The 12,321-nt window shown below is 65.3% G+C and overlaps 2 protein-coding genes across 2 annotated transcripts; both read right to left on the bottom strand.

The window, feature by feature from the left end:
• Positions 1-449: 449 nt before the first annotated feature.
• EMIHUDRAFT_239153 (hypothetical protein) lies at positions 450-1,709 on the bottom strand (the record flags this gene model as incomplete). Its single annotated transcript, XM_005776124.1, has 3 exons — positions 450-978; positions 1,103-1,237; positions 1,456-1,709. 3 exons carry the CDS (start codon positions 1,707-1,709, stop codon positions 450-452), a joined length of 918 nt encoding a protein of 305 aa, XP_005776181.1.
• A 1,085-nt stretch (positions 1,710-2,794) lies between these two features.
• On the bottom strand, positions 2,795-6,118 carry EMIHUDRAFT_116210 (hypothetical protein; the record flags this gene model as incomplete). Its single annotated transcript, XM_005776123.1, has 4 exons — positions 2,795-3,841; positions 3,915-3,973; positions 5,319-5,640; positions 5,705-6,118. The coding sequence occupies 4 exons, from the start codon at positions 6,116-6,118 to the stop codon at positions 2,795-2,797; spliced, it is 1,842 nt and encodes a 613-aa protein (XP_005776180.1).
• Between the last annotated feature and the right edge of the window lie 6,203 nt (positions 6,119-12,321).

The following is a 12,321-nucleotide window of genomic DNA, read 5'->3' as shown; positions in this document are numbered from 1 at the left end:
GGCATCATCACAGCTCAGCGGCGGTGTGCGACCAGGGCCAGTGGTAGACTTTCGACGCGGTGAGGCTGCTCTCTGAGCGATGACACTAGCAGGAGCATCATGTGTGTCATCGGAGTCACTTGTATTACGATACCACCACGCCGCCACGCTCGCAAGGGCCGCCTAAGCGCCTAAGCACCCTAAGCACCCCCCGCTTAGGCCGCTTAGGCGCTTAGGCGAGTGACGGCCGGCTGCCAGGGGCCTGGCGTGCCTCCGCCGTGGGCTGAGCACCCGGGAGAGCCACTCTGCAAGTGGTGTGCGAGCGTGTAGCCTTGAGCGTGCAGTCGGCCGCACACACACACATCAGATCAATGCATACATCACGAAAAACACCGCCGACACGTGCACGCGACCCACAACATGATACATGTGTGCGTATCGACTATCGTACGTACAGCTGACGTCGCGACTCACTCGCGGCCCAGCCGGCGGCCCGCCACTCCCGTGCCGAATCGTCCCCTCGCCGGGGCCGCGCCGACTCCCCTCTGCCGTGTCTCCTCGCCGCCGCCGAAGAGGGCGCTGGCGACGCAGCAAGCCACGCCCCACGCGAAGCCGGTCAGGTGCGCCGCGTGGGCGACGGAGAGGCTCTCGCCCGCCTCGAGGCTCCGGTGCTCGCTGAGCACCATCGAGACGACGGGCAGCAGCCCGAGCAGCAGCCGGAGCCCCTCGCCAACCACCTGCTCCTCGCTCGCGCCGCGCCGCAGCAGGTCGAGCCCGCTCCGCACGCCGAGGCACAAGTCGAAGCCGAAGAGCGCGAACACGCCTACCACACCACCCACGGGACTGAACCCACACTGGGTTCGATACTCTGGAGGTGTGGTAGGGAAGGCGCCCGCGGAGCCGCCGAGGGCCGCCTGCGGCGAGGCGGTGTTGAAGAGCTTCGCCACGCCGGCGCTGAGCCACGACGGCGCGAGCCGGCCCGTGCTCCGGTCGACGTACCTCTCGATAGGGGAGAGTGGGTTCTGGTACCGTGGGGGTAGGGGAGGGTGGGTTCGGCGTACCTCTCGATAGGGGAGAGTGGGTTCTGGTACCGTGGGGGTAGGGGAGGGTGGGTTCGGCGTACCTCTCGAGCTGGAGCACGCGTCCGCGCGTGTTGAGCGCGGCGGCGATGTGGCCGCCGAGGAAGACGGCGGCCATGCCGCGCGAGCCGAGCCTCCGCGCGAGCGGCAGCGCGGAGAAGAGGAGCGAGAGCAGGTTGCTGCGCCGAGAGGGAAGGCGACTCGTGACGGGAGGGCAAGAGCGAGGGCCGCTGGGGCGCTGGTGTGTGCTGGTGCTCAGTCAATCGCGAAGTCTCGGCAGCCACACGCCGCGCACGGGCAGGCGCGTGAGTACGAGATTCTAGTCTGTTTGATGAGGTGTTACCCTCCCTCATTGCACCGTGGGCGGAGGCGGAGCGGCTTTGTGGCACGTGGACACCTGTCGCGATGGTTGGCGTCGAGGTGGGTGAAGGCGGAGGAGAGGAGCGACCACCAGCGCGCCGGGAGCTTGGCGCGGACGAACGTGAAGTGGCTCAAGAGCGTGGTCGTGGAGAGCGGAAGCACAGGCCAGGGCGGATAATGCTCCCGTCCGCCCGCCGCCGCGAGGGTGGGGATCGCTGCAAAGGCGACTGCGTAGGGAGCGACGACCTTGGCGTCGGCGAGGGAGAGGTTGCGCCAGCCGACCGCTGCCATGCGCTTTAAGGCCTGGGAGGCCGTGAGAAGACCGGGTGTTGTTTACCGGCCTGAGAAGTGAGGGTCCCTAGCGTGAGAGGCTGGCGCCTGATCCGAGGGCAGCGCGCGCAGAAAAAAAATGAGGCTTTTCGCCTCGGCGTCGGGGAGGAGGCCACCGTCGCTAGACTCCCCTGCCTGCGTTACTACGTGCCTCCCCGTGTGTGTAGCCTGGCGTTTGCCATATAAAGGCCTAGCGCAAAAGAAATATGTCCGAGCTTCCGCACGATCAGAACGCGGACCCGGCCATCCACATATACATTATTTGTGGGAGTTGTTGTGCGCTGTGAGGCTCGGCCCGCAATCGGTCCACATTGTGCGCACTGAGCACCGCGACTCCTGCCCGCCGACGTGAATCGCTTCTACGGCAAAATGTACAGCGCTTCGACCGCCACAGCTCTCTCGATCATCTCGAGTTGCACGGCAGACGAGGATCTCAAATGGCTCAGAGACCTCACCACGGCTGCTGATGCTGAGGTTGCGTTCCGGACCCTCGCGGTCTATTGTGCGGTGGAAAACGTCAGAACGCTCTCTGATCTTGACGCACAGCCATTCCGGACATTGCCGTGGTACCTTGAGTTTCACTCTGAGACGCGGAGGCGGCTCGATCGCTGTCTTTCCGAAGCGAGACTCAGAGCAGCAGCCGACGTTGCAGCACGGCGCGCAGGAGAGGCGACGCCGATTGATGCGAGAGCCGCGGCACCGGAGCGACGAGCGTTAATCGTAATGCCGGATACGCCGCGCAGCGCAATGACGCCCGTCGTCCCCTCTCCAGAGAGCCGGCAGAGTGTCTGCGGGGATGTCTAGAAGATCGCTCTGGCTTAATCGCTGATATTTACCTTTATCAATGCGTGGACAACAGGTGGTGAAGCGAGCATCATTTTTCACGCACATCCGGACTCAAAGAAATCTTTCCGACGTGCGCTCCAGTCCAGGTCCACCACCCGACCGTGCGCAACCCCCTTCACCTTCCCGGCATTACTAACGTGTGTATGCCGAGCAGCTGCTGCACGGTGAGTTTGGTGCGGGTTGCAGCGCCTCTCTTCAGCTCAAACGCCGGCAAGGTCGAGGCAGATGATGCTGAACTCCATCATCACGAACCCCGCAAAGACGAACCAAATGACGTAGTTGGCGGGAGCGCTGGCGAAGGCCTCCGGTAGCAGCTCCATGATCGACACGCAGACCATGACGCCCGCGGTGAGGGAGTAGACCGCGCCGTAGGTGAAGGCGGGCAGGTCATCGATCTGCAGCTGCACGATGAGGAACCAGCCGAACGCCGCGCCGATTGGCTGCGCGAGTCCGGCAATGAAGGTGTTGCGTACCGCGGTGCAGAACGAGCCGGTGACCTGGTAGCACGGTATGGCGATCGCCATGCCCTCCGGGATGTTGTGCATTGCAATGGCGATCGGCACGGTGAAGGAACCGGTGCCGCCGCCGAAGAAGGTCGCGATGCCCTCGGGGAAGTTGTGCATGGCGAGCGCGAAGAAGGTTACCATCGAGATGCGTTGCAGCGACGTGTTCTCCTCCTCCTTATCGGGGGTCACAGTGTCACCCTTCGCCTCCTCGTCGTGGCTGTGGTCGTGGCCGCCGTGGCCGTGGCCGTGGCCGCCAGAGAAGAGGCAGTCCACACACACGTCGAGTCCCATCGCCAGGATGATGCCCAGGAAGAAAAAGCCAGCCACGCACACCCGGACCCAGATGGTCTCTCCCTCCTCGACCACTGGCCCAGCGTTCCCCGGCTCGGGCCCAAAAGCCTCTTGCATCTTGCGCCGCTCGCACCCTTCGGGCGCGAAGTGCGAGCCAAAGAACTCGGGCGACTCGGCGCCGAGGACGTCGACGAACGAGACGTAAGTCATCACGCCCGCAGCAAAGCCCAGTGCCGCCGCGGTCATCTTCTTGGGATTCTCACTGTCCTTGACGAAGCAAATAGCCAGGGAGCCGAGCGTGGTCGCGGATCCGGCCACGAAGGTGAGAACGAAGCCGAGCGTGTAGTTGGGCGCCTCCTCCTCCTCGCACTCGACCGCCCGCGACATGTAGTTGATGAGGTCCCGAATCTTTCCGTGGGAGACGGCCTGCGCCGCTCTCGCATTCACCTCCTGCAGATTGCGGATGGGCGGTGAAGGGGGGGGGGGGGGGGATGCTAGAGATGCTACCTGCATCGCTTCTCACCGAATCCAAAGCCATGTGCCTGACACCAGCGCCCATCGACTTGACAACGAAAAGCGCGCCTATACGAAACAAGCGGTGACAGAATCAGAGGCCGCGCAACTGCGGCATCTGATGAGAGCTGCGTGCCGATAACGGCGAGGAGGGTCAGCTTGAACCCGATCTGGCCTGGACGGCTCTCATTCTTGCTCGCAGTCGAAATCATCGCGGCGGCGAAAAGGATACTTCAGCAGCACCGCGCGAGCACACCAACTGATGATCACGTTCGCTTCCTATAAGCGCTGACGGGACCGAGTTTTTTAGTTGGTGGTGCACCCTTTTCCAATGAGAGATCGTGTTCTTCCTTGTAGAGATCGCGTGGCGGGCTTGGTGTGTGTGATCTGTGATCTGTGAGGGTCCGCCCGCAGGCGCATTTTTACCGAGGCGGTGCCCGGTGCCGAGCGCGTGTATGTAGCTGATAATGAAAAGGGTTAGGGTGCCCACAGGGCCCCAAAAAAGAAAGTAAAAAAGAAATCGGCCAACCCCGATCGCAGCACTTCGTGTTCGAGAGTCGAGATATTGAGCGGATTGTGTGTGACTAGGAGGGAGGGACGCTGGGGATTCTCAAAGGTATACCCTTGGAATGGCCGGATCCAGCCTAAAAGTACAGATCGCGCGCGCTTCGCGCGCTGCACCGCCTGTTCTCCGCGGCTGAGTGACGACGCGTGCCGTGTGCCAGCATTAGTCCACACGGGGAGATACAGTCAGATATTGGAGAGATACATCAAGATACCGCAAAAAAACCGTCCACACTAGGACTAATGCTTAAGGCAGAGCGGCGCAATATGGCCATAGTACAGCCCTTGAGGAGGAGGAAGAGGCTGGCTGGCAGTGCTGTATGCCGCCGAGGGGGCAGTTTTGGGGTGCTGAGCTGCTAGCTGACCCTCCCACGCGCCAGGGGGCTGCAACGCGTCCGCAACCGGGACAACCCGCCCCCCCAGCCGAGGCCGGTCGAAGCCCACTTGGGCACAGCCATGAGGAGTCCTCTTGGTGCTCCTGGCGGCCGTTCAAAGCTCGGGCGCGCGCCGATGGGGGGTGGGTGTGTCTTGCTTGCTCCACACCGAGCGCCGCGCCGGTCCGGACAGTATGCCCATCTCGCATCTGTGAGAAGATTGTGTGAAGTTGTCATGGAAGTTGTTGTGGTCCAGCCCGTTCTTGCCGCGCTCTTCTCTGTTGTCGGCTTGTGGCGAAGGGTGAGGACGGAATGCGTGCAGGGACATAAAGTACGGTACAGGCTGGCGGGAAAACAAACAACATTCGAAACTAGCTAATTCGGAGTCCTGTTTATCCGCCACGAGTATTCAAAGTATCGGGTCGCGAAGCTCGACCGCTTGCGCAGCTCGGCTGCGTGCGAGGTGCCGAGCGCACGCAGCGCAAAGTCGGCCGCCGCTTGCCGCCCGCCAAAGTCCTTTGAGAACCAGAGCAAGATCCTCGAGAGCGTCAGCTGGCCGGCGTCCCAAGCGAGCCCTTTGGTCGGGTTCGCAAACCACGTGGCAACCTGCTCGTCCATCTGCTCGCGCAGCCGGGCGGCGCAGAACGCCTCGCGCCGCAGGTTGGGGCACGAGGCGCTGGCGCAGACGATGCAGGCGTGCAGCGCTGGCTCGTTCCAGCGGGCGCGGAGCTTGTGGTGCTCGATCTCACCGAGGGAGAGCTGCTCGCCGCCGACTTGCCCCGCAGGCACGTCCCACACCTGCGGCACGGGGCGGGGGTTGCTTACTCTCGGCTGGCCGGGCGCGCGTCAGCGGAGTTTGGACCTTGGCAGCTGGCGTGCTCATCTCGTTGATCGACGCGAGGGCTGGCCCGCCGCGCCGCTCGTGCGCCACGATCAGCCCGACCGTCAACGCGTTGTACGCGTTGATGTACAGCGCCAACTCCTCGGCCGGCGGAATCTTGTCGAGGTCGACCGCGGCGAGCTGAGCGAGGTATTGGTCGAAGCGGCCGTCGCTCGCGACGGCTGCATAGTCGACAGTGCTGATGCCTGCCACGTCGCCAATGGTGACATTTTCGGTCAGGTGCGCCTTGAGGACTTGGTCCCACAGTTGATGGTCGACGACCGTGGCTCCCGAGAACTGGCCGAGCTTCCTCTCGCCGTGGCCGGTCGGCGTGAGGCGCTCGACGTATCGCTGCTCGAGCCAGAGGCGCAGCTTGAGCGGGAGGAGGTTGATCATCGCTGGGGCTGTAAAGTGGTCTGGAGGCAAGTGTAGCAGACGAGCGCGACGCAGAGCGCGACGAGCGCGAGTCGCGACGAGCGCGGCGAACGGAGTTTCTTTTTGTTCGAGAATTCTTGTTACAAAAGGAGGATGGAGAATTCCCTCGACGCGCACGATGAGCAGGACGACGCGGAGGGTGGGCGCCGGGATTGGGAGGAGGACCCGCTCGGGTTCGACACCAACACGATGCTGCTCCGCGCCATGTCCATGTGCATGGCGTTCGTGCATGCAGGCAGCCCGTGCCTTTAGGTGTACCCCGTTTGTACCGCGTCCTGTGCCCCCGAGTTAATTTTGTTAAAAGTGCAGGTGTAGTTTATTTTTGCTTGGCAGCCGGCACTCATGTGGTCATGACAAAACAAAGTGAACCACGCCATTCGCTCTCACCTGGCAACCCTGTCTGCACGTCTCGCGCGCGCGTCTCTCTGAACAGGGCTCCAGGCCCCAAATGACGCGTGAGTGTTAGATTTGTTTGGTATTGCTAAAAATCTCTCTCTCATGACGGGGTGTAGGTAGGGTAGGTCTGGGCCCTCCCGTCGGGTTTTTCCCTCTGCCTCTCTTCACGCCGGAATATTCACAGCAGAAAAAGAAAATTTCCGCGGAAATCACGATGTCAACATGTGTGATCTGGTGCTTGTAGGGCCTGAGAGTGGCCTGCCATGTCACAAGAAGGACTGTGGTTGCAGGAGAGTACCACCAACCATCACTTAGTTGGTATAGTACCTCACCTTCACCCATCGAGTGATTTCTTTTTAGTTTCCATAAGTAGGGTAGGTAGGTAGGTAGGTAGGTAGGGGCACCGCAGGGGCCGGCCAGGTTTTTGCAGAGTTTCATGATGAGTGCCGGCCGAGCAAAAATCAACTCACCTGGAATTCCCTGTAGGTCCTCTGATCACAGTCGGATCAGGGTCGGAACAGGTCAGAGTGATACCCTCCTAGAATTCTTGTTGAGAAACAGGAAAGCGAGGATGGAGAATTCCCTGTACATGCCTGGGCACGGTGTTTCTTCTAGTTACAAGGGCGTCGAAGTGCAGCTGCTGCTGTTCGAATCGTTCGGCGGGTTCGGAAAGGGGGTCCGTGAGATCCTCCGGAAGGCGGCGGACGTGCTACAGAACAAGCTGACGCGGGCCCAGTACCTCGATGAGGTGACTTGGACCACCAAGAGCTGGCTGGGGCTGCAGAAGCAGCGCATCTCAGTCGTTCTTCACACGGCCATCGCAGAGCAGGTCGTGAATGAGCTTGCCTGTGGCGGGGGTGGGCGGGTGCACGGAGCTAAGTGCCTCGCCACCCTCGCAGGAGTCGCTTAGGCGGCTCCCGTGGTGTACCTGTGTTAGTGCCAGTGCGCGCCAGTCCCGTGCCCAGTGTTGTGCGAGGGAGTTTTGTTGTAAAATTCTTCTCTCGTTCCTCTGCCCGAGGGTTAGTCCCGTGCCCAGTGTTGTGCGAGGCGCGTGTAAAATTCTTCTAGTTTCCCGCCAATCGATCGGCTCGAGAACACCCATGCGTGCGCCGGACATCCTGCTGCCGTGGCACCGGCATCGGTGCGCTGCGCAGAAGGAGTACGGCGACCGCAAGTGCAGCGTGTGCTACGAGGAGTCGGCGGCAGTCCGGTTCCTGACGTGCACCGCCGGCTGCTCCTTCAGAGCGTGCATCCGCTGCGTGGCTTCGCTGCCGTCGCTGCCGACTCTGATGGCCGAGGCCCGCCGGCAGCAGTCTGCAAACTCAAACTCATCCAGCCTTGCCGCCGGCAGCAGCGTCGACTCGGAGATCTCGTGGGCGGTCGCGCAGCAGTGTGCCGCAGGTTGCCTCGACCCGGCTTCGACGCGCACGCACCATGTGCGTTGCTGGATGCACCGGCCGCGACAGCGGCTGCTGTGCGAAGTGGTCGCGCCCAGTGCGGCGGGCGAGAGCGGCGGCGGCGGCGGCGGCGGCGGCGGCGGCGGCGGCGGCGGCGGCGGCGGCCCCGCTGTCGCGGTCGCGGTGAAGGTCACCTCCGCTGGCGCCGCAACGTTGCAGCTGCGCGTGCTCGCCAAATCCGGGGACGCGTGGAGCGGTCAGGGCGGCTGGCCCGCCGGCTTCGACTGGACCGTCGACATGGGCACGCAGTCGCCGGTGCTCGTCAAGAGGCGCGAGCCGAGGCTGGGCGGCGCGGGTGGCGCGATCGCCTTCAGCGGGGATGGCGGAGCCGAGGCTCTGATGTGGTCGAGGCAGAAGGAGGCGCTGCAGGATCGAGTCGGGGTGGCGCGCTCCCGCCCCCTCGGCTACCTCTCGTCGAAGCTGCCGGCGCCGCCCGCCTTTTGGCTCACGACGGCGCGCATCGGCACATGGGAGATCGGGCCGTGCCTGCTGTGGCTCTCTCCCGCGCGAGATCGCATCTGCTTCCGAGGTGGCGGCCAGCCTGTGCAGTCCGCCGAGCCCACCACGTCTGGGCAGTACGTGCCGGCGTGCCTTGCTCGCGACAAGCTGGCCCGAGAGACGACCTTTTCCTTTGCGGCCGCCGACCTCCGGGACGCCCTGGTGACGCAGGAGATCATCCACGTCCGCACCTCCGGCCTGCAGCCGCGCGTGCACCAGCCGTCCCTCTGCCAGCCGACCCCCACGCTCGCCCCAGCCGCCTGCGAGGACAAGAACGTCTTCTCGGCCGAGTCGGCGCTGCACCTCGCCTTCGCCACACCGCTCGACGTCGAGTCCGCACTTCTCGCCTGCCCTGGCGGCTGCGCGCTCCTGCTGTGCCTCAATCCGATGGCCAGCCTCAAGGCCGAGCCATCGAAATCCGCCGAGACAATGGCGTCGCCCGCTCCCGCCAGACCCGTTTATCGCAGGTGGCGAGCGGACGGGCCGACGCGGAGGTTCCCGGTCGGATCGCGGGTGCACATCCCGCGGTACGGCGACGCGACCATCCTCGAGCACGTTGCAGCCGATGCTCCCCTCTTCGCAAACACGGCGAAGGTGGAGTATGGCGGAGGCAAAACGTACCACGTCAATCGCGGTGAGCTGCGCTTTCCCGCGTCACCTTACAGCTCGACGTCTGTCTTTTCCGTGCTCGAGATCCGGCGCGACGGCTCGCTGCTTCCGCCACCGCTGTTCACGGCCCACGAGCTCAAGCCCGGCGTGCACACGGTTGGCCGCTCGTCGAGCTGCGACATTGTGGTCGAGAATTCCTCTTGCTCCTCGCGGCATGCGGAGATCCGAGTCGACCCCTCCGGCGTTGTGCAGCTGGTTGACTTGTATTCGACCAACGGCACGCGCGTCAACGGCGTCAGCCTCCAAGCCAATGTGCCGATGACGCCGCGTGACAATGCGCAGCTTGACTTTGGGGGGAGCTCGACGCTCACGAGCATCGGTCTCGACGTTTGCGACACTCGAGTGCTGTTTACGTTCAAGGCTGCCCCGGCAGCGGCCCTGACTTTCGAAGGGGCCTTCAGCATCGGCGCCTCCGCCACTCCGACGCAGGGGCGCAAGGGCAGAGGCTCCCCCTTCACGTCTGCCGGCGGCAGAGGCAGCCGGCAAGCAGGCGCCTCTCCGATGCCGTTCCCAGGCTTCGGCTCGACCGGCAGCGGGTCCAGCCCTTTAACACCGCGATTCGAGGCGGCGGCGGCGTTTGCGGGCGCACGGCCTGGCTACGTCTTCAGGACGGGCGAGCAAGGGGTGGGGTACTACTCTGACGACCCGCCCGGCGTCCCGGGAGCGCAGCTGCAGTGCGACGGCGGCAGCGGCGGCAGCGGCGGCAGCGGTGGCAGCGGTGGCAGCGGCAGCCACCCCTTGACCGCCGCTGGCGCCGAGGCAGTCCGGCAGATGCAGGCGGCCACGCCGCTCGGCGGGCCCGCATCGGAGCTGCGCTGCGAGGATTACGCCAAGGGGAACAAGGGCGTCGCCGCCGCATCGGCGGGCGCGTTTGGTGCTGTGGCTGGTGGGAGCGAGGCGGCACTCGAGGAGGCGAGGCTTGCTACGGCGGCCGCTGAGAGGGCCAAGGCAGCCGCTGCCCGGGTGGCCACACCGAGCTTGTTCGCCGCAAAGCCGGCTGCCGCAGACAACCCGTTCGGCGGGCCTGCTGGCGGCTACGGAGGGGTTGGCCGAGATCCGTTCGGCGCCGCCGCTCCCTCCCCTGTGCCCCCCCCCCCCCCCTCCCTCCCTCGCGACTCAAGCCCAGCCGCCGCCCGTTCTTGCAGGCGCCACCGCGCCGTCGGCCAACCCTTCTCGAGCACCGGCTCCGGCCGCTGTCTCCTTTACCGAGAAGATGGTGGAGCCGCTGCAGACGGCCGCCAATGTCCAAGTCGGCCTGTGGGACGCCGGCGATAGCGAGGTTGTCGTCAGCGAGCAGTTGATATTGCTGGTCACCGCCAGACCGCTTCCCGGCGGCACGGGGCCTGCGCTGCTGCAGCTCAAGGTGGCCGACATCAAGTCGGCCCTGGTCGACCGTGTCCGAGGGAGGCTACAGCTGCGCGCGGAGCTCGCAGTGCCGGACGCTCTCGCCGGCCTCTTCAGCTCCTTCTCCGCGGCGTGGCAGGTGCGCGTGCCCGAGTGCCAGGCGCCGGGCTCTGTCATCGGCGTGGTCGGGCCCGAGGGCCTCGTGCGCAGTCTGCCGGTCCCTCCGAATCGCAGCCCCGGTGACTTCTTCGGCGTCGACTGGCCGTCGCTCGGCGGGGCGTTCGATGCAGCGGACTGGACGCGGCAGGTGATCACGCTCCAATTCAGCAGCACGCTTGCCTTGGCCGAGGCGCTGCAGGCGGTGCCCTCGTTGCTGGGAGGCCCCTTCGCAAAGGGCCTGGCGCGTGAGGTTGGGTGCGACACGTACTTGCCGCCCGCCGGCTACAGCGCCCACCATCGCCATTGCGCGACTCTCGTGGCTGCGGCGGCGCGTGCCGCGGCCGCTCGCGCAGCAAGACATCAGATGCGTGCAGTGGTCGCTCTGCAGAGTGGGTGGCGGCGGCTCCTGGCGGTTCGCGCGGCGGATGGCGAGCGAGAGCGAATCTCCCCGTTCATCGAGGTTGCCCGGTGCGAGCAGGCTGCGAGGGCGATCTACGAGCTCCTCGTCGGCAACGCGTCCGCAGCCGCGCTGAGGATGCAGTGCAAGGCGCGGCAACGGGTGGCGCGCGCCCAGCTAGTCTCCCGACTCGGGGCCCGCCTACTGCAACGGTACGCCCGGCGCCGGCTCTCCGCCCGCGCTCTGCTGCGGCTCAGGCTTCGCGCGTGCCTCGGCGCCGCCACAGTGTCTGCTCACGCGCGCAACCGACGGGCGGCGGTGATCCAGCTCGAAGGCGAGGCGCTGCCCTGCGTCGGCCCGCTCGACGCCAAGTACACTCAGACGGCGGAGCGCGCCGCTGCCCTTCAGCTCTCCCTCTTGCACGCGGTCGAGATGGGGCTGCCGCACGACCACACTGCCATCGCGGCGGCAGCCTCGGTGCTCGTGCGCGCGCGACGCGAGCTCGAGGCGCGCGAGGAGGCGGCGACGCGGCTGCAGATGGATGACGCCGGCTTCTGCGCCCTCTTTGACGACTTGCGGGCGCCCCTCGAGCTGCTTCCGATCGCACCGGCCGAGAAGCGTTGGGCGAGCGCTGGCCTCGCTGCGCTCGCGGCGGGCAGTTGGGACGACGCGGCGACCGCCTTCGAGCAGAGCGGCGACTGGCCCTTTGCACGCCCGCTCTTCGCGCTCGCCTGTGCCAGCTTGCCTGGCGGGCCCGACGTGGGCGAGGCTGAGAGGGCGCTGGGTGAGCCGGCCTGCCGCAGCCACCCAGTCGCGCTACTCACACTTGCCCGCCTCGCCTCGGCCGCGGAGCCGTCCAAGGCGGCGCTCTCGTGCCTCGCGCTCGCGACGGCCGCGGAGCCGTCGCTCGCCAAGATGATCACACAAGTCGAGGCGTCCATGCTAGCTGAGGACGGGGCGCAGCGCACCCTCTCGGCACAACCCTGGCTGGGCACGCCGACCAAGCCCGGTCCTGCGGCCGGCCCGCCTCGCGAGCAGAGCCCGGAGGAGCAGTGGCGCGCCAACCGCGACGCCGAGGGTAAGAGCTACCCCTCGCTCGACGCAATTCTCAAGCTGCGCGGCCAGAAGGCGGTCAAGGCGCTCGCCGTCGGCCTCGCAACGCGCATGCTTGCGGAGGAGCGCTTGCTCGAGCAGCAACGTGAAAAGACTTCTTTGAACTTTGCGCTGTTGGGCAACCCCGGCAC

Source organism: Emiliania huxleyi, assembly GCF_000372725.1.
Source record: "Emiliania huxleyi CCMP1516 unplaced genomic scaffold EMIHUscaffold_283, whole genome shotgun sequence".
NCBI lineage: Eukaryota > Haptophyta > Isochrysidales > Noelaerhabdaceae > Emiliania > Emiliania huxleyi.
Note: the sequence above shows the minus strand (reverse complement) of the source record. Positions and strands in the feature narration are given on the sequence as shown.